General features: G+C 43.2%; 1 protein-coding gene across 1 annotated transcript in view; it reads right to left on the bottom strand.

Moving 5' to 3' along the window:
• LOC139756497 (high-affinity choline transporter 1-like) overlaps nt 1–20,482 on the bottom strand; it is a 1,116,821-nt gene that overhangs the window by 206,511 nt on the left and 889,828 nt on the right. Inside the window, exon 7 of the mRNA XM_071675940.1 lies at nt 15,709–15,867. Coding sequence (XP_071532041.1) covers nt 15,709–15,867 — 159 coding nt within the window. The remainder of the gene's footprint in view (nt 1–15,708; nt 15,868–20,482) is intronic.

The raw sequence follows: 20,482 nt of genomic DNA, 5'->3' as shown, positions 1-20,482 counted from the left end.
CTTCCATAACAACCTCACCCATAAACAAATTAAACCGACATTCACTGGGAACCAATCACTTTCCCTTCTTCCTACTCGTAAACATGCCTTACATCCTTAATGAAAACTTTTCACTGCTTCTAGCAACTTACCTACCACACCATATACTCTTAATACCTTCCTTACTTCCTTAATACCTTCCCTGGGGATAGGGGAGAAAGAATACTTCCCACGCATTCCTCACGTGTCGTAGAAGGCGACTGAAGGCGACGGGAGCGGGTGGCTGGAAACCCTCCCCTCCTTGTATTTTAACTTTCTAAAAGGGGAAACAGAAGGAGTCATGCGGGGAGTGCTCATCCTTCTCGAAGGCTCAGATTGGGGTGTATAAATGCGTGTGGATGTAACCAAGATGAGAAAAAAGGAGAGATAGGTGATATGTTTGAGGAAAGGAACCTGTATGTTTTGGCTCTGAGTGAAACGAAGCTCAAGGGTAAAGGGGAAGAGTGGTTTGGGAATGTCTTGGGAGTAAAGTCAGGGGTTAGTGAAAGGACAAGAGTAAGGGAAGGAGTAGCACTACTCCTGAAACAGGAGTGGTGGGAGTACATGATAGAATGTAAGAAAGTAAACTCTAGATTGATATGGGTAAAACTGAAAGTGGATGGAGAGAGATGGGTGATTATTGGTGAATATGCACCTTGGCATAAGAAAGATCATGAGAGGCAAGTGTTCTGGGAGCAGCTGAGTGAGTGTGTTAGTAATTTTCATGCACAAGACCGGGCTATAGTGATGGGTGATTTGAATGCAAAGGTGAGTAATGCGGCAGTTGAGGGAATAATTGGTGTACATGGCGTAGTCATTGTTGTAAAGGGAAATGGTGAAGAGCTTGTAGATTTATGTGCTGAAAAAGGACCAGTGATTGGGAATATACACAAGTATACGTATGTAAGTAGGAGAGATGGTCAGAGAGCATTATTGGATTACGTGTTAATTGATAGGCGCGCGAAAGAGAGACTTTTGGATGTAAATGTGCTGAGAGGTGCAACTGGGGGGATGTCTGATCATTATCTTGTGGAGGCGAAGGTGAAGATTTGTAGAGGTTTTCAGAAAAGAAAGGAGGATGTTGGGGTGAAGAGAGTGGTGAGAGTAAGTGAGCTTGGGAAGGAGACTTGTCTGAGGAAGTACCAGGAGCGAATGAATACAGAATGGAAAAAGGTGAGAACAAAGGACATAAGGGGAGTGGGTGAGGAATGGGATGTATTTAGGGAAGCAGTGATGGCTTGCGCAAAAGATGCTTGTGGCATGAGAAGCGTGGGAGGTGGGCAGGTTAGAAATGGTAGTGAGTGGTGGGATGAAGAAGTAAGATTGTTAATGAAAGAGAAGAGAGAGGCATTTAGACGATTTTTGCAGGGAAATAATGCAAATGAGTGGAAGATGTATAAAAGAAAGAGGCAGGAGGTCAAGAGAAAGGTGGAAGAGGTGAAAAAGAGGGCAAATGAGAGTTGGGGTTAGAGAGTATCATAACATTTTACGGAGAATAAAAAGATGTTTTGGAAGGAGGTAAATAAAGTGCGTAAGACAAGGGAACAAATGGGAACTTTAGTGAAGGAGGCTAATGGGGAGATAATAACAAGTAGTGGTGATGTGACGCGATGGAGTGAGTATTTTGAAGGTTTGTTGAATGTGTTTGATGATAGAGTGCCAGATATAGGGTGTCTAGGTCGAGGTGGTGTGCAAAGTGAGAGGGTTAGGGAGAATGATTTGGTAAACAGAGAAGAGGTAGTAAAAGATTTTTGGAAGATGATAGCCGGCAAGGCAGTGAGTTTGGATGGTATTGCAATGAAATTTATTAAAAAGGGGGATGACTGTATTGTTGACTGGTTGGTAAGGTTTTTTAATGTATGTATGACTCATGATGACGTGCCTGAGGATCGGCTGAATGCTTGCATAGTGCCATTGTACAAACGCAAAGGGGATGAAAGTGAGTGCTTAAATTACAGAGGTATAAGTTTGTTGAGTATTCCAGGGAAATTATATGGGAGGGTATTGATTGAGAGGGTGAAGGCATGTGCAGAGCATCAGATTGGGGAAGAGCAGTGTGGTTTCAGAAGTGGTAGAGGATGTGTGGATCAGATGTTTGCTTTGAAGAATGTATGTGAGAAATACTTAGAAAAACAAATGGATTTGCATGTAGCATTTATGGATCTGGAGAAGGCATATGATAGAGTTGATAGAGATGATCTGTGGAAGGTATTAAGAATATATGGTGTGGGAGGCAAGTTGTTAGAGGCAGTGAAAAGTTTTTATCGAGGATGTAAGGCATGTGTACGTGTAGGAAGAGAGGAAAGTGATTGGTTCTCAGTGAATGTAGGTTTGAGGCGGGGGTGTGTGATGTCTCCATGGTTGTTTAATTTGTTTATGGATGGGGTTGTTAGGGAATTGAATGCAAGAGTTTTGGAAAGAGGGGCAAATATGCAGTCTGTTGTGGATGAGAGAGCTTGGGAAGTGAGTCAGTTGTTGTTCGCTGATGATACAGTGCTGGTGGCTGATTCATGTGAGAAACTGCAGAAGCTGGTGACTGAGTTTGGTAAAGTGTGTGAAAGAAGAAAGCTGAGAGTAAATGTAAATTAGAGCAAGGTTATTAGGTACAGTAGGGTTGATGGACAAGTCAATTGGGAGGTAAGTTTGAATGGAGAAAAACTGGAGGAAGTGAAGTGTTTTAGATATCTGGGAGTAGATCTGGCAGCGGATGGAACCATGGAAACGGAAGTGAATCATAGGGTGGGGGAGGGGGGCGAAAGTTTTGGGAGCGTTGAAGAATGTGTGGAAGTCGAGAACATTATCTCGGAAAGCAAAAATGGGTATGTTTAAGGAATAGTGGTTCCAACAATGTTATATGGTTGCGAGGCGTGGGCTATAGATAGAGTTGTGCGGAGGAGGGTGGATGTGCTGGAAATGAGATGTTTGATGACAGTATGTGGTGTGAGGTGGTTTGATCGGGTAAGTAATAATAGGGTAAGGGAGATGTGTGGTAATAAAGAGTGTCGTTGAAAGAGCAGAAGAGGGTGTTTTGAAATGGTTTTGGTCACATGGAGAGAATGAGTGAGGAAAGACTGACCAAGAGGATATATGTGTCAGAGGTGGAGGGAACGAGAAGAAGTGGGAAGCCAAATTGGAGGTGGAAAGATGGAGTGAAAAAGATTCTGAGTGATCGGGGCCTGAACATGCAGGAGGGTGAAAAGGCGTGCAAGGAAAAGAGTGAATTGGAACGATGTGGTATACCGGGGTCGACGTGCTGTCAACGGATTGAACTAGGGCATGTGAAGCGTCTGGTGCACACCATGGAAAGTTCTGTGGGGCCTGTATGTGGAAAGGGAGCTGTGGTTTCGGTGCATTATTACATGACAGCTAGAGACTGAGTGTGAATGAATTTGGCCTTTGTTGTCTTATCCTAGCGCTACCTTGCACATATGAGGGGGGAGGGTTTTTTTATATCATGTGTGGCGGGGTGGTGATGGGAATGAATAAAGGCAACCAGAATGAATTATGTACATGTGTATATATGTATATGGCTGTGTGTGTATATATATGTATACCTTGAGATGTATAGGTATGTATATTTTCGTGTGTGGACGTGTATGTATATACATATGTATGTGGGTGGGTTGGGCCATTTCTTTCGTCTGTTTCCTTGCGCTACCTCGCAAACGCGAAAGACAGCGACAAAGCAAAATAAATAATATATATAAATATATATATATATATATATATATATATATATATATATATATATATATATATATATATATATATATATATTATTATTATTATTATTATTATTATACTTTGTCGCTGTCTCCCGCGTTTGCGAGGTAGCGCAAGGAAACAGACGAAAGAAATGGCCCAACCCCCCCCCCCATACACATGTATATACATACGTCCACACACGCAAATATACATACCTACACACCTTTCCATGGTTTACCCCAGACGCTTCACATGCCTTGATTCAATCCACTGACAGCACGTCAACCCCGGTATACCACATCGCTCCAATTCACTCTATTCCTTGCACTCCTTTCACCCTCCTGCATGTTCAGGCCCCGATCACACAAAATCTTTTTCACTCCATCTTTCCACCTCCAATTTGGTCTCCCTCTTCTCCTCGTTCCCTCCACCTCCGACACATATATCCTCTTGGTCAATCTTTCCTCACTCATTCTCTCCATGTGCCCAAACCACTTCAAAACACCCTCTTCTGCTCTCTCAACCACGCTCTTTTTATTTCCACACACCTCTCTTACCCTTACGTTACTCACTCGATCAAACCACCTCACACCACACATTGTCCTCAAACATCTCATTTCCAGCACATCCATCCTCCTGCGCACAACTCTATCCATAGCCCACGCCTCGCAACCATACAACATTGTTGGAACCACTATTCCTTCAAACATACCCATTTTTGCTTTCCGAGATAATGTTCTCGACTTCCACACATTCTTCAAGGCCCCCAGAATTTTCGCCCCCTCCCCCACCCTATGATCCACTTCCGCTTCCATGGTTCCATCCGCTGCCAGATCCACTCCCAGATATCTAAAACACTTCACTTCCTCCAGTTTTTCTCCATTCAAACTCACCTCCCAATTGACTTGACCCTCAACCCTACTGTACCTAATAACCTTGCTCTTATTCACATTTACTCTTAACTTTCTTCTTCCACACACTTTACCAAACTCAGTCACCAGCTTCTGCAGTTTCTCACATGAATCAGCCACCAGCGCTGTATCATCAGCGAACAACAACTGACTCACGTCCCAAGCTCTCTCATCCCCAACAGACTTCATACTTGCCCCTCTTTCCAAAACTCTTGCATTTACCTCCCTAACAACCCCATCCATAAACAAATTAAACAACCATGGAGACATCACACACCCCTGCCGCAAACCTACATTCACTGAGAACCAATCACTTTCCTCTCTTCCTACACGTACACATGCCTTACATCCTCGATAAAAACTTTTCACTGCTTCTAACAACTTTCCTCCCACACCATATATTCTTAATACCTTCCACAGAGCATCTCTATCAACTCTATCATATGCCTTCTCCAGATCCATAAATGCTACATACAAATCCATTTGCTTTTCAAAGTATTTCTCACATACATTCTTCAAAGCAAACACCTGATCCACACATCCTCTACCACTTCTGAAACCACACTGCTCTTCCCCAATCTGATGCTCTGTACATGCCTTCACCCTCTCAATCAATACCCTCCCATATAATTTACCAGGAATACTCAACAAACTTATACCTCTGTAATTTGAGCACTCACTCTTATCCCCTTTGCCTTTGTACAATGGCACTATGCACGCATTCCGCCAATCCTCAGGCACCTCACCATGAGTCATACATACATTAAATAACCTTACCAACCAGTCAATAATACAGTCACCCCCTTTTTTAATAAATTCCACTGCAATACCATCCAAACCTGCTGCCTTGCCGGCTTTCATCTTCCGCAAAGCTTTCACTACCTCTTCTCTGTTTACCAAATCATTTTCCCCAACCCTCTCACTTTGCACACCACCTCGACCAAAACACCCTATATCTGCCAATCTATCATCAAACACATTCAACAAACCTTCAAAATACTCACTCCATCTCCTTCTCACATCACCACTACTTGTTATCACCTCCCCATTTGCGCCCTTCACTGAAGTTCCCATTTGCTCCCTTGTCTTACGCACTTTATTTACCTCCTTCCAGAACATCTTTTTATTCTCCCTAAAATTTAATGATACTCTCTCACCCCAACTCTCATTTGCCCTTTTTTTCACCTCTTGCACCTTTCTCTTGACCTCCTGTCTCTTTCATTTATACATCTCCCACTCAATTTCATTTTTTCCCTGCAAAAATCGTCCAAATGCCTCTCTCTTCTCTTTCACTAATACTCTTACTTCTTCATCCCACCACTCACTACCCTTTCTAATCAACCCACCTCCCACTCTTCTCATGCCACAAGCATCTTTTGCGCAATCCATCACTGATTCCCTAAATACATCCCATTCCTCCCCCACTCACCTTACTTCCATTGCTCTCACCTTTTTCAATTCTGTACTCAGTCTCTCCTGGTACTTCCTCACACAGGTCTCCTTCCCAAGCTCACTTACTCTCACCACCCTCTTCACCCCAACATTCACTCTTCTTTTCTGAAAACCCATACAAATCTTCACCTTAGCCTCCACAACAAAATGCAAGGCCATCATGATATATCATGTCGTACACCTCACTTGGGCATATATATATATATATATATATATATATATATATATATATATATATATATATATATATATATATATATATATATATATATATATATATATGAAAGAAGAAAGTTAAGAGTAAATGTGAATAAGAGCAAGGTAATTAGGTACAGTAGGGTTGAGGGTCAAGTCAATTGGGAGGTAAGTTTGAATGGAGAAAAACTGGAGGAAGTAAAGTGTTTTAGATATCTGGGAGTGGATCTGGCAGCGGATGGAACCATGGAAACGGAAGTGGCTCATAGGGTGGGGGAGGGGGTGAAAATCCTGGGAGCCTTGAAGAATGTGTGGAAGTCGAGAACATTATCTCGGAAAGCAAAAATGGGTATGTTTGAAGGAATAGTGGTTCCAACAATGTTGTATGGTTGCGAGGCGTGGGCTATGGATAGAGTTGTGCGCAGGAGGATGGATGTGCTGGAAATGAGATGTTGGAGGACAATGTGTGGTGTGAGGTGGTTTGATCGAGTAAGTAACGTAAGGGTAAGAGAGATGTGTGGAAATAAAAAGAGCGTGGTTGAGAGAGCAGAAGAGGGTGTTTTGAAATGGTTTGGGCACATGGAGAGAATGAGTGAGGAAAGATTGACCAAGAGGATATATGTGTCGGAGATGGACGGAACGAGGAGAAGTGGGAGACCAAATTGGAGGTGGAAAGATGGAGTGAAAAACATTTTGTGTGATCGGGGCCTGAACATGCAGGAGGGTGAAAGGAGGGCAAGGAATAGAGTGAATTGGATCGATGTGGCATACCGGGGTTGACGTGCTGTCAGTGGATTGAATCAGGGCATGTGAAGCGTCTGGGGTAAACCATGGAAAGCTGTGTAGGTATGTATATTTGCGTGTGTGGACGTATGTATATACATGTGTATGGGGGTGGGTTGGGCCATTTCTTTCGTCTGTTTCCTTGCGCTACCTCGCAAACGCGAAAGACAGCGACAAAGCAAAATAAATAATATATATATATATATATATATATATATATATATATATATATATATATATATATATATATATATATATATATATATATATCAACAAAATGTAAGGCCATCATGTTATATCATGTCGTACACCTCACTTGGGCAATACCAGTTCGAGGCTTCATTGTCTCATACTCTGGACTCCTCCCATGAACTATATACATAAGGACATGATGACTAGCAACGTTAACATGGACTTGAAACCCACTAGTATGTCCTTAAATACCGCCTCTAAGTCTTTTGCTCCACACTCTCTCTAGTGTTTCTCAGGTTAATGCCTCTAAATACGGCGACAAGGAATTCAGACCCACTGAAGCTTCGTGACGACGCTTCAGACGGTCCACTGGAGAACTCATACCATCACCACACGAACATTTAACCATAGGAGCATACACGTCTCCACACAAGCCCTCCTTGTGTTCTCCATGGAAGATGACAGTATCTCACTCTGAAACGTCCTTAGGAGGTCCACCATGTCTTCACACTGACATTTTTTTTAATATAAAGTCCACACACACACACACACACACACACGCGCGCTACCCAGCAGGGAGACGCAGTCACGACTTCGCCCGGTGCTGTAAGAACACTCACACTAAGCCAACGTTCAACATGCGTTACTACATGTTTATCAAGTAGGGAGAAATACGAGGGACGTAACACATCAGCCGGGATATTCTCTCCTCACCCTGGTGACCTTCCTCGCCCACGTTAACGTCATGATGAAGGTTTCTTACGAGGGAAAATATCGGAGTGGTACTAGCGCTCTGCTACGTGGGACCTCTGGTGTCCCCTTAGTAACCTTTCCCTCATGCTCACCCAGGCTTACGCCCGGCCTCTCCTGCCTACGCCCTCAAGCGGCGATTCAGACGAGGGATAACTAGCGTTCTACTACCTGGCTCTGATATCCTGTTGCCCTGACCTCCTTTTTTTTGCTCTCTCTCTCTCTCTCTCTCTCTCTCTCTCTCTCTCTCTCTCTCTCTCTCTCTCTCTACCCTTTTGCCATATTATTTATCTTCCACTAATCAGCCAATCACTACATCGTTCCGAGTTCCACTTCATCCACTCATCTATGCTCCTCTAACCTACACACTCAGCCTTGTCGTGTGTCATGGAAGCTATACAGTCGGCAGTTCAGCCAACTGGTTAATACACCACGTTATAAGAGAGCAATACACGAACACATATGAATAAACTGATGATCGCAGCCGTAGGTTAACGAATGATCAACTCGTCAATGAATAACTGATCGTAAGTCACGACTGGTATACAATTATTGATTATAATTACGATTATTGTGTAATCATTCGGCTGATAAATCACAGATTGCAAGTTATGATTCATGTATGATCATACTGTTCATAAATCATCGATTACAATTTACCATTGGTGCGTGATCAACCTCTTCATAAATCACCGATTATTACCCATAGTTAGTGAATGATCAATTTATCTATAGATAAATCATCGAATATCAACCATGGTTAACGAATGATCAATCTATCAGTAGATAGATCATCAAATATTAACCATGGTTAACGAATGATCAATCTATCAGTAGATAAATCATCAAATATTAACCATGGTTAACGAATGATCAATCTATCAGTAGATAAATCATCAAATATTAACCATGGTTAACGATGATCAATCTATCAGTAGATAAATCATCAAATATTAACCATGGTTAACGAATGATCAATCTATCAGTAGATAAATCATCGAATATCAACCATGGTTAACGAATGATCAATCTATCAGTAGATAGATCATCAAATATTAACCATGGTTAACGAATGATCAATCTATCAGTGGATAAATCATCAAATATTAACCATGGTTAACGAATGATCAATCTATCAGTAGATAAATCATCAAATATTAACCATGGTTAACGATGATCAATCTATCAGTAGATAAATCATCAAATATTAACCATGGTTAACGATGATCAATCTGTCTATAGATAAATCACCGATTACTAACCATGGTTAACGATTGATCAATCTATCAATGAATAGATTACAGTTCCTGAGCAACAGGTTTAATGTGCTTTACATTTTCAGCAGAGTGTGTGTGTTTGTGTGTGTGTATGTGTGTGTGTGTGTGTGTGTGTGTGTGTGTGTGTGTGTGTGTGTGTGTGTGTGTGTGTGTGTGTGTGATCAAACCAATCAAACCATCCGACAGATCTACGTAGTTAATCTCCCAAGTCCTACAGTTCAATATGTTGTGATTCATGAAAAATACCGAGTCACAGTTACCTACAATATACCAAAGAACAAGTCCCACTAACACAGCCTACGGCTACCTTCAAACTCACTGACAAGTCTCCAATCCTTCCCAAGAATCTCTTCTGATTCTATCTTCAGCCACGTTGTTTGTCCCTGCTTGAACTAGAGTTACACTGTCTTCAGTACTTTCCCTCACTATGTCTCGTGTCCTGTGAGATACATCTTTCGGCCAAACACTCGTAGTATCGAAGCCTCTTCCTATTCTTGTTTCTTTCTGAAAACTTTGTATTTAAAGAATCTTGGACATGGTGAGGTTAGGCTCGTGTTCCATCTCACCGTCCAGGAATATAATCTTACAGTTTAACGTTTCTATTTTCATCTTTCCCAGTTCTCCTGGGCTTCACCTCGTTTCTAACCATTTGCAGTTTACCACCTCTATCCACTCTTGTCTCAAATGTAGACGTTTCAATTTCTAAATGATCAGTTTTCTTGGCAATATGTTCATCTTTTTCCATTAAGTATAATGCTCAGGCTATCATCTGATCAGAGCCCCCTTCACACAAACACACACACACACACACACACACACACACACGTTAGGTCTACTAGCTATGAATTTTGATAGCTATTCTGTTCTTAATGATATCTTTAAATAAACTGTAAAAACAGCCACAAAAAATGTGAAGACCATATCATTCTTTGTCTCATATTAGCAGGTGTGTTGGTGAAATGACAACTACGATAGGGACGAGGATATGGCGCAGCCTAAGGCATCCTGGGGTACTTTTTTTGAGGGCACTACAGTGCACGTGGGAGATACGCTCGTCATCATCAGGTGAGAAGTGTGGTGGGGTTTGCCGGTGGTGGGTTGGAGTGGGTCAGTGGTGGCTGCTCGGTGGGTAGAACCGGTAGTGAGGGGTGGTAGGGTAAGGTTGGGTGGGAATGGGTGAGGTGCACTGAGGTAGGGGTGATTAGGGTGGTAATGGGATGGACTTGGTCGATGATGGGCTGAGGTTGGGTAATGGTAGGGGTGGGGTGTGGTAATACTGGGATGCGATGGTGGTGGTGGTGTGGGAAGATGGTGGGGTATGGCGGAGTGGGACTAGATGGTGGGGGAATGAGTTCGTGGTGGGATGAGGCGAGGCGTTGATGGGGAGGAGCGAGTCGATGGTGGGCCAGTGTTAGGCCGATGGTGGTGGGGTGGGGTAGTGATAGAATGGCGTGGTGGGCAGTTAGGTGGGGTTGGTGGGCTGGTAATGTGGTGACATTAGCGGACAGGTAGTGGTGCTGGATTAGTGATCGGGCTGAGTCGTGGTGAGATGGGGTGGGTTGGTGGTAATGGCAGGGTGATAGTAGGCTGGTGATGGGGTCGGTTGGGCAGGTGGTGGGGCAGTGATTGGTTGGGAAGTTGCGGGTTGGCTGGATGGGTGTTGGTGGGGTTGGACGGGGTGGTGGTTAGGTGGGTGTTATTGGGTTGCGGTGGTAAACAGGCGATGGATTAGTGGAGGGACTGACTGGTGATGTGGATCTTATTGGGGTAGGACGGTGGAGGGGCTAGTGGTTGGGTGTGGTGCGGTGGACCGGTAATGGAGTCATGGTCGAGTGGTGTCCGGTGGACTGGCAGCGGGTCGGTGGCTACACTAACAACCAACAGGGAAGGTCGACTACCACCCTAAAGGTTGCTCTTCAGCTACCAGACTTCAGTTCTGTTCTCCAAGGATGTCTGCGACAGAGAAGCCATATATACATACTGTGAGTGTGTATTGTCTAACCAGTGATGGCGAATACTTGAAGTAGGTGTCTACATGCTCTCAACTGCTAGTTATAACTTGACATGGACGGCCTTAATGATCCCGGCAGTCGACAGGCCTAAGCCCACATTACGTAGCCACCATCAAGGTCGACACGACTTTCGCATACGCAACGTGTCATTCCCATGATGTTCTACCATTCTTACTTCCTTCGTCTTTGGATATCGTACTGAGCTCTGCAACAGCAGGCTGCAGGATTCTTCCTTTCATCCAATTGATGGCAGGTTCTCTCTTTCTCCAGGGCTTTGTTATCGTTTCTCATGACTTGCAGGTGTGCTCTAGCTGGACGACCATCCGATTGCTCACGTATTTGATAAAAGAGATTGCTCGGCAGTCCTCAAGCTGCCAACGTGCTCAGATATGCCTGATGGCCAGTGTGGTCACGTATGATGAGTGGAGGATCTTGATTTTCATGAAAAACGACCTTTATTATATCTTATTTAGCCGTTTGACATAACTGTTAATCAATTAATCATTTTCAAATGTGATTATTTTTAAGTAAATACTCTTGTGCGTTTCGGTTTTCTTCCTTTTTTTTCTTTGTAGAAAAAGCTTGTCTTTGTCTACGTTTCAAGAAACTGGAACTAATGGCACATACAAAAAGAACATTTCTGTCGTAATTACGTCCTCAAAACCCTACAGAACATATGTCAGTAATACACAGAATATCATAACGATCAGTAAAATGTACAAGTCAAACTAATTCTGAGATTCAAATACGTCAAAAGTGTCAACCAATGTTTTTTCCTCATACAGTCACCAATGGCCACCAAAGCTGGAAATCTCGTATGTCCCCTTCATGTTTTTATTCCCTTTCTTCTCAACGCTTCTTTATGCATTCTTTATTCTTATTCCTGCCTTCATGATTTCTCATTTCGAGCTAACAGTCACATCTGGTCTGGTCTATGGCCTAGTAAAAGCATTAAACTCTTGGAAAGATTTTGGAATCAAATATCAAATATCATAACATTAGGCAGACGGCCATAAAAGTTTATGCATGATTGGTAAACGTAAGAGAAGCATTCAGAATTCACGAGATGTCATATAAGGAATTTATACACAACGTAATGTTAGACGTAATCTTGAATATGGACCATCTTCGTGGCTCTGTCTCAAAAAGGAAACGGATTGGAAAGACTATAAGAAGCAATGGTTTCAATGGGCCGAAATGGCGGGGCTATGGTTTGTGAAGTAGGTGTTTAAATTACTGGAGCCAGAAGGAAAATATGAGATACTTTTTCTACGATTAATGAGATTCTGAAATGAAAAAACTGGTTTGATAAGCAGGTAATTCTTTAAGCATGGGTGGAGAGGAGTAAGAGACTGAACTGGACCCCTCAAAAAGAAGACAGGAAATATATAACATAATATATAAATATATGATATAATGATATGATAACTGACAATTGGAAATAATCAGGGGATAACTTTTTGTGTGGAAAATAAAAAAAAAATAATGAACAGGTCCAATACAAGTGACTGAGGGTCGAGATAATGTGAATATTGCTCACTTTCCACAGTTACAAATTGGTCATCACAGTCAGTCATAACAGCTTATCACTTAACATTAAAACTACCGTATATGTACCATATATGTATATACACCATCAAGCACAAGACCCACAACAAATCATATGTAATACATGAAGGAACTATTTTCAGTCCTAAACTACACCGTGAAATACAAGGTGCTTACGAGGTTCACATCCAAAGAAATTGAAACTCAAAAGACGTGCGAGAAGTTTATGAGCACCATGTACAGTCTCACTCCCATATATTCGAAAACGAAGCCAGTTTTCCTAATCACTTGAGACATCACTGTGTGCTGCCACAGTCTTTCCATCTGCTCACAACCAAAACTCATCTTTACAACCACCAACACAACATCACACCACATCGCCACACACTCACTTCCACCACCACCATATCGCCACACACACCCACTCTCGTCACACAACAATTATCACAACATGCTTATCTCTGACATTAACTCAACATTATGATATATTTATTACAATCACAAAGTCAGCAGCACCATACTCTCAGCATCACTACATGCTCAGCAACATCGCATACTCAGCACCACTATATGTTCAGTATCATCACAATACACAGCATTACCATGGCATCACTATCACATTCAGCACCACTATACACACAACACCGCTACACATGCAACTCCGCTACACACCCAGCATCGCTACACATTCAACTCCGCAACACATTTCGCTCCGACATACGTTAAGCTCCTGCTACACAATTATCACCGCTACACATTCAACTCTGCCACACATTCAACAAGACCACGATAAACTCGGCTGTACATTCACCTCTGATGTCCTCTCAACGCTGCAATGTATTCAGCAAAATGTGTTTAACACCACCGCAGGACTAACACTGCCACAACCTCCACACACCACACTGTACCTTCTCACGCTCATCCTCACCGTTTGCTTAACATCACCATGAACACACCGTCATACCCTCGACACCAGCACACGACTAGTACAGCCACACTCTTTGGGGATCACGCACCCATCACGACCACACACTCACAATAACCACACACTCTAGTCATCATACATCCAACAATCTCCCACGTCTAGCACAACTACACACTCTGGGGATCACATGTAACAACACCAGCACACACCCAGGACAACCACGCACTCTAGACATCACATACTCAACACCAACACACGAACATTAGAACTACACGCTCCGGACACCACACACTCCATACAACCATGCGATGTACGATACCAAAGGCTCACCACAATCACCCTACTAACCATGGCCCGACGCTGCACATCATACCACAAACACTCAACACCACCACACGCCTCTTCATCACCATCACACGCCTCTTCATCACCATCACACGCCTCTTCATCACCACCACACGCCTCTTCATCACCATCACACGCCTCTTCATCACCCATCACCACACACGCCTCTTCATCACCATCACACGCCTCTTCATCACCATCACACGCCTCTTCATCACCATCACACGCCTCTTCATCACCATCACACGCCTCTTCATCACCACCACACGCCTCTTCATCACCATCACACGCCTCTTCATCACCATCACACGCCTCTTCATCACCATCACACGCCTCTTCATCACCATCATACGCCTCTTCATCACCGCCACACGCCTCTTCATCACCATCACACGCCTCTTCATCACCATCACACGCCTCTTCATCACCATCACACTCCTGTTCATCACCATCACACTCCTGCTCATCACCATCACACTCCTCTTCATCACCATCACATGCCTCTTCATCACCATCACACGCCTCTTCATCACCATCACACGCCTCTTCATCACCATCACATGCCTCTTCATCACCATCACACGCCTCTTCATCACCATCACACGCCTCTTCATCACCATCATACGCCTCTTCATCACCACCACACGCCTCTTCATCACCATCACACGCCTCTTCATCACCATCACACGCCTCTTCATCACCATCACACTCCTGTTCATCACCATCACACTCCTGCTCATCACCATCACACTCCTCTTCATCACCATCACATGCCTCTTCATCACCATCACACGCCTCTTCATCACCATCACACGCCTCTTCATCACCATCACATGCCTCTTCATCACCATCACACGCCTCTTCATCACCATCACACGCCTCTTCATCACCATCACACGCCTCTTCATCACCATCACACGCCTCTTCATCACCATCACACGCCTCTTCATCACCATCACACGCCTCTTCATCACCATCACACGCCCCTTCATCATCACATGCTCAGCTCCTCCACCTGCTTGACCTGACAAACAGTCCACATCATCACATGCTCAGGAACTGTACATGCATAGCGGTATCAGGTCAACCTTATCATAGGTTCAGTAACGCCATACGGTCAACGCTTCCTCGTCCTCAATACTACCACAAGCTCAGCTCTACAACAGACACTGAACATTACTATGAGGCACAACACACGCTTAATAGTAATACTGGACGCCATTAAACATCACCATATCACAACCACATACCATACCACATACCACAATCACTACACAATGAAAATCATGACATAACCAACACAAGTTCAACACGACTATACACTCAGAGCACAGCACCAGTCACTTTCTGAACCGCCATCACATTAATCACCATAACAGTACAGGTGACACCATCATCACAACCAGAAGCACCACTCTCACCATAATTGTCAACCCAACCACACAACCTCAGCACACATGTGACAGCTACCAACTACAGATCACAATACTCCCAACTCCTCACACTCTTACATGATGCAAGCCATCAGACACATTTGGGAGAGCCATGCACTACCACGCACGTGTAGTTATCCACTTCACGCCTACAAGACCCACCTGCCAGGGGATGCCTCCGAAGATAAGTAAGACAGCGAAGTCCGTCCACTCGCCCCACACCCACGGAGTCTCCTCAGGGATGGAGCCTACCCAGTCAGTCACGTTGGGGTTCAGGGAGCCCACAGCCTGGTGCTGCATGGCGAAGGGCACGGTGATCCACTGTAACAAAGAAGACGCAACTCAGATGGGCTGAACAGCAAGAAACCTTTATCAGTTCAAAAAACTATCTCAGTGTCGTTCTCCTTTTCTAGGCCTCGTATCTAGGAAGAGCTGACCTCCTCTAGAGCGTGCAGCTCTTTCTTTGGATACCATCTATGTGACTATCTATCTATCTTGCTCAGTCCGCTGAACAAGAGATATCCTTTATCAGCTCAAAAGACTGTCTCAGTGTTACTCAGTTCCATGAATAAGAGATATCCTCTATCAGTTCAAAATGTATTCAATATTCGGATGAATAGATCGCCTGAGAGATGTAAATCTTACTTGCTGTATTATCTGATAACACTGTTGGATTTTATGTCCTTTTTCTCTTTCTCTCTCCTTTTTGGAGCATTTGTCAAAAATTGTTGGCATGCATTTGAGGTATTTCTTAAATGTACCCTCACATTCCAGCAGGCTGCTTCAAGCGAGTTACGCTCGGACTTACGCACCTCAAGGTATGGTCCGTCACTAACGCAATTGAGGTACACCTGTAACACAATCATGGTACCATGGCACTACAAGGTAACGAACACCAGTACGCGGGTAGGTCAGGTAACAGGAGACCTGGTGGTCCGAAACGAGGTTAGCTGGAAGAAGAAAAAAATCTGCGTAAAGTGATAGATACATATGATAGTAAAGGAAAGGGAACCTCCTCACCCATCTCTCCCTCTGGCTCAACTCCCTCTGGCCTAAGGAAAAAGATGAAAAAGTGTGTCACGAAGCACAGGATGGTATGTGGTGGGAATGAGCAGATGATGGTGTGTACCATATGATGAGGTACAATCTTACCACAAAGTATGGCATACCAGCACTACATAATATGATACACAAGTACCACAAGAACTAATTCACCAGTACCACAAGGCATAGCTTACCGGAACAACAAGGTAAGGTATAACAGTACCACAAGGTATGGTACACCTGTACCACAATGTATGGTACACCAGTACCACGAGGTATGGTACACGAGTACCACAAGGTATGGTACACCAGTACCACAAGGTATGGTACACCAGTACCACAAGGTATGGTACACCAGTACCACAAAGTATGGTACACCAGTACCACAAGGAATGGTACACCAGTACCACAAAGTATGGTACACCAGTACCACAAGGTATGGTACACAAATACCTCACGGTATGATACACCAGTACCACAAGGTATGATACACAAATACCTCAAGGTATGATACACCAGTACCACAAGGTATGGTACACCAGTACCACAAAGTATGGTACACCAGTACCACAAGGAATGGTACACCAGTACCACAAAGTATGGTACACCAGTACCACAAGGTATGGTACACAAATACCTCACGGTATGATACACCAGTACCACAAGGTATGATACACAAATACCTCAAGGTATGATACACCAGTACCACAAGGTATGGTACACCAGTACCACAAAGTATGGTACACCAGTACCACAAGGAATGGTACACCAGTACCACAAAGTATGGTACACCAGTACCACAAGGTATGGTACACAAATACCTCACGGTATGATACACCAGTACCACAAGGTATGATACACAAATACCTCAAGGTATGATACACCAGTACCACAAGGTATAGTACACCAGTACCACAAGGTATGGTACACCAATACCACAAGGTATGGTGCACCAGTACCACAAGGCATAGTACAGAAATACATCAAGGTATGGCACACCTGTACCACAATGAAAGATACCCGGAAGCGACGAGAGTCCGCTAATTCACGCATTTCAGAGAATTGAAATTCTTTTCTGTACACTTGACACCATTGCCCTTGATGCTTCACATGTCACCTTCCTGTAGAATAGATATAAACGCCAGTAGAAGGTCTGTCTTTATTGGTCTAAATATAATCTTCAATTCTGACACTTTTAGCAATCATGCGGACAATATCTGTCGACGTTATCGAAACCGAATTTAAAGTGTGTGGAAGAAGAAAGTTAAGAGTAAATGTGAATAAGAGCAAGGTTATTAGGTACAGTAGGGTTGAGGGTCAAGTCAATTGGGAGGTGAGTTTGAATGGTGAAAAACTGGAGGAAGTGAAGTGTTTTAGATATCTGGGAGTGGATCTGTCAGCGGATGGAACCATGGAAGCGGAAGTGGATCATAGGGTGGGGGAGGGGGCGAAAATTTTGGGAGCCTTGAAAAATGTGTGGAAGTCGAGAACATTATCCCGGAAAGCAAAAATGGGTATGTTTGAAGGAATAGTAGTTCCAACAATGTTGTATGGTTGCGAGGCGTGGGCTATGGATAGAGTTGTGCGCAGGAGGATGGATGTGCTGGAAATGAGATGTTTGAGGACAATGTGTGGTGTGAGGTGGTTTGATCGAGTAAGTAACGTAAGGGAAAGAGAGATGTGTGGAAATAAAAAGAGCGTGGTTGAGAGAGCAGAAGAGGGTGTTTTGAAATGGTTTGGGCACATGGAGAGAATGAGTGAGGAAAGATTGACCAAGAGGATATATGTGTCGGAGGTGGAGGGAACGAGGAGAAGAGGGAGACCAAATTGGAGGTGGAAAGATGGAGTGAAAAGGATTTTGTGTGATCGGGGCCTGAACATGCAGGAGGGTGAAAGGAGGGCAAGGAATAGAGTGAATTGGAGCGATGTGGTATACAGGGGTTGACGTGCTGTCAGTGGATTGAATCAAGGCATGTGAAGCGTCCGGGGTAAACCATGGAAAGCTGTGTAGGTATGTATATTTCCGTGTGTGGACGTGTGTATGTACATGTGTATGGGGGGGGGTTGGGCCATTTCTTTCGTCTGTTTCCTTGCGCTACCTCGCAAACGCGGGAGACAGCGACAAAGTCTAAAAAAAAAAAAAAAAAAAAAAAAAAAATATATATATATATATATATATCCCTGGGGATAGGGGAAAAAGAACCATTCCCACTTATTCCCTGCGTGTCGTAAAAGTTGACTAAAGGGAATGGAGCGGAATGAGCTGGAAATCCTCCTCTCCCGTTTTTCTTACTTTTCCCTAAGAAGGAACCGAGAAGTGGGCCAAGTGAGGATATTCCCTCTAAGGCTCAGTCCTCTGTTCTTAACGTTACCTCGCTCACGCTGGAAATAGCAAATATATATATATATATATATATATATATATATATATATATATATATATATATATATATATATATATATACACATAAGATGTTGCGTGGTTAAAGCACTGTTTCATATATATCATAAAATTCGGAAAGCATCTTCGAGTAAAATAAAATCCCGGGACAATATAGAATATTGCATGAGACTAGTCACTACCGAATGCAATATACATATCTTTTTTTCCTTTAGTCACGCCACGAATACATTTTCTGTTTCAAAAGATTTAGCTGAAATTTATGGGGAGTGTACCTAGAGTGTGTGCCGGACACCAACTGCTCAATATCAATACACAGCTGACACGACTTACAGAAATGAAAGGAAATATATAAATAACGGAAAAAAAAACAGTATATGATATTATCTATAAAAATTTAAACAACTGAATGCTTGCAGAATCTTCCATAGAGTGGTTTGGAACTTATGCATTTATTTACAGACGAGGATTTATTTGAGATGAAACAATTCATCACATTCTACACAATACACACACCCACTTTAAGAGCCCACTATACAATTTTTACACTCGGGCCGACCTGTGCCAATAATGGCAACCCGAGCACATACACACCTGACTTGTGCACATCAAAGAACAGGCTGTCATTGACAATAGCCAGTGTCAAGCTTAGTAATCAGCGAATCTTTACACACACTCACACACACACACACACACACACACACACACACGCGCGCGCGCGCGTGGCTGAACCAGATATATATCCCCGTTGATAACGTGTACATTAATCTTATCATATTCCCCAAATCCCGCCATCTGATTGTGAAACACAGTCCCGGAGATCCTAAAGAGGCAGAAAGATGTTAATTTGGTAAACATATGATTGTCCAAAAATCATATGTTTACCAAATGGCGTCCTAGCTGCGTCTCTTCGATGTATATCACCTGACTTATATTTCTCTCTTGTGTTTCCCCTGATGATATAATTATTACACGAAAGTGCACTTGGGAACCTTATCGTGTTTCATTTTCCCCGTGGACTCATAGAAATACCTTGATCACGCGCAAAATTGTGATTCTTCCCAATATATATATATATATATATATATATATATATATATATATATATATATATATATATATATATATATATATATATATATATATATATATATTTTGGAAAGAGGGGCAAGTATGAAGTCTGTTGGGGATGCGAGAGCTTGGGAAGTGAGTCAGTTGTTGTTCGCTGATGACACAGCGCTGGTGGCTGATTCATGTGAGAAACTGCAGAAGCTGGTGACTGAGTTTGGTAAAGTGTGTGGAAGAAGAAAGTTAAGAGTAAATGTGAATAAGAGCAAGGTTATTAGGTACAGTAGGGTTGAGGGTCAAGTCAATTGGGAGGTGAGTTTGAGTGGAGAAAAACTGGAGGAAGTGAAGTGTTTTAGATATCTGGGAGTGGATCTGGCAGCGGATGGAACCATGGAAGCGGAAGTGGATCATAGGGTGGGGGAG

Source organism: Panulirus ornatus, chromosome 22 (genome assembly GCF_036320965.1).
Source record: "Panulirus ornatus isolate Po-2019 chromosome 22, ASM3632096v1, whole genome shotgun sequence".
NCBI lineage: Eukaryota > Metazoa > Arthropoda > Malacostraca > Decapoda > Palinuridae > Panulirus > Panulirus ornatus.
This window is presented reverse-complemented; position numbering and strand designations above follow the sequence as displayed.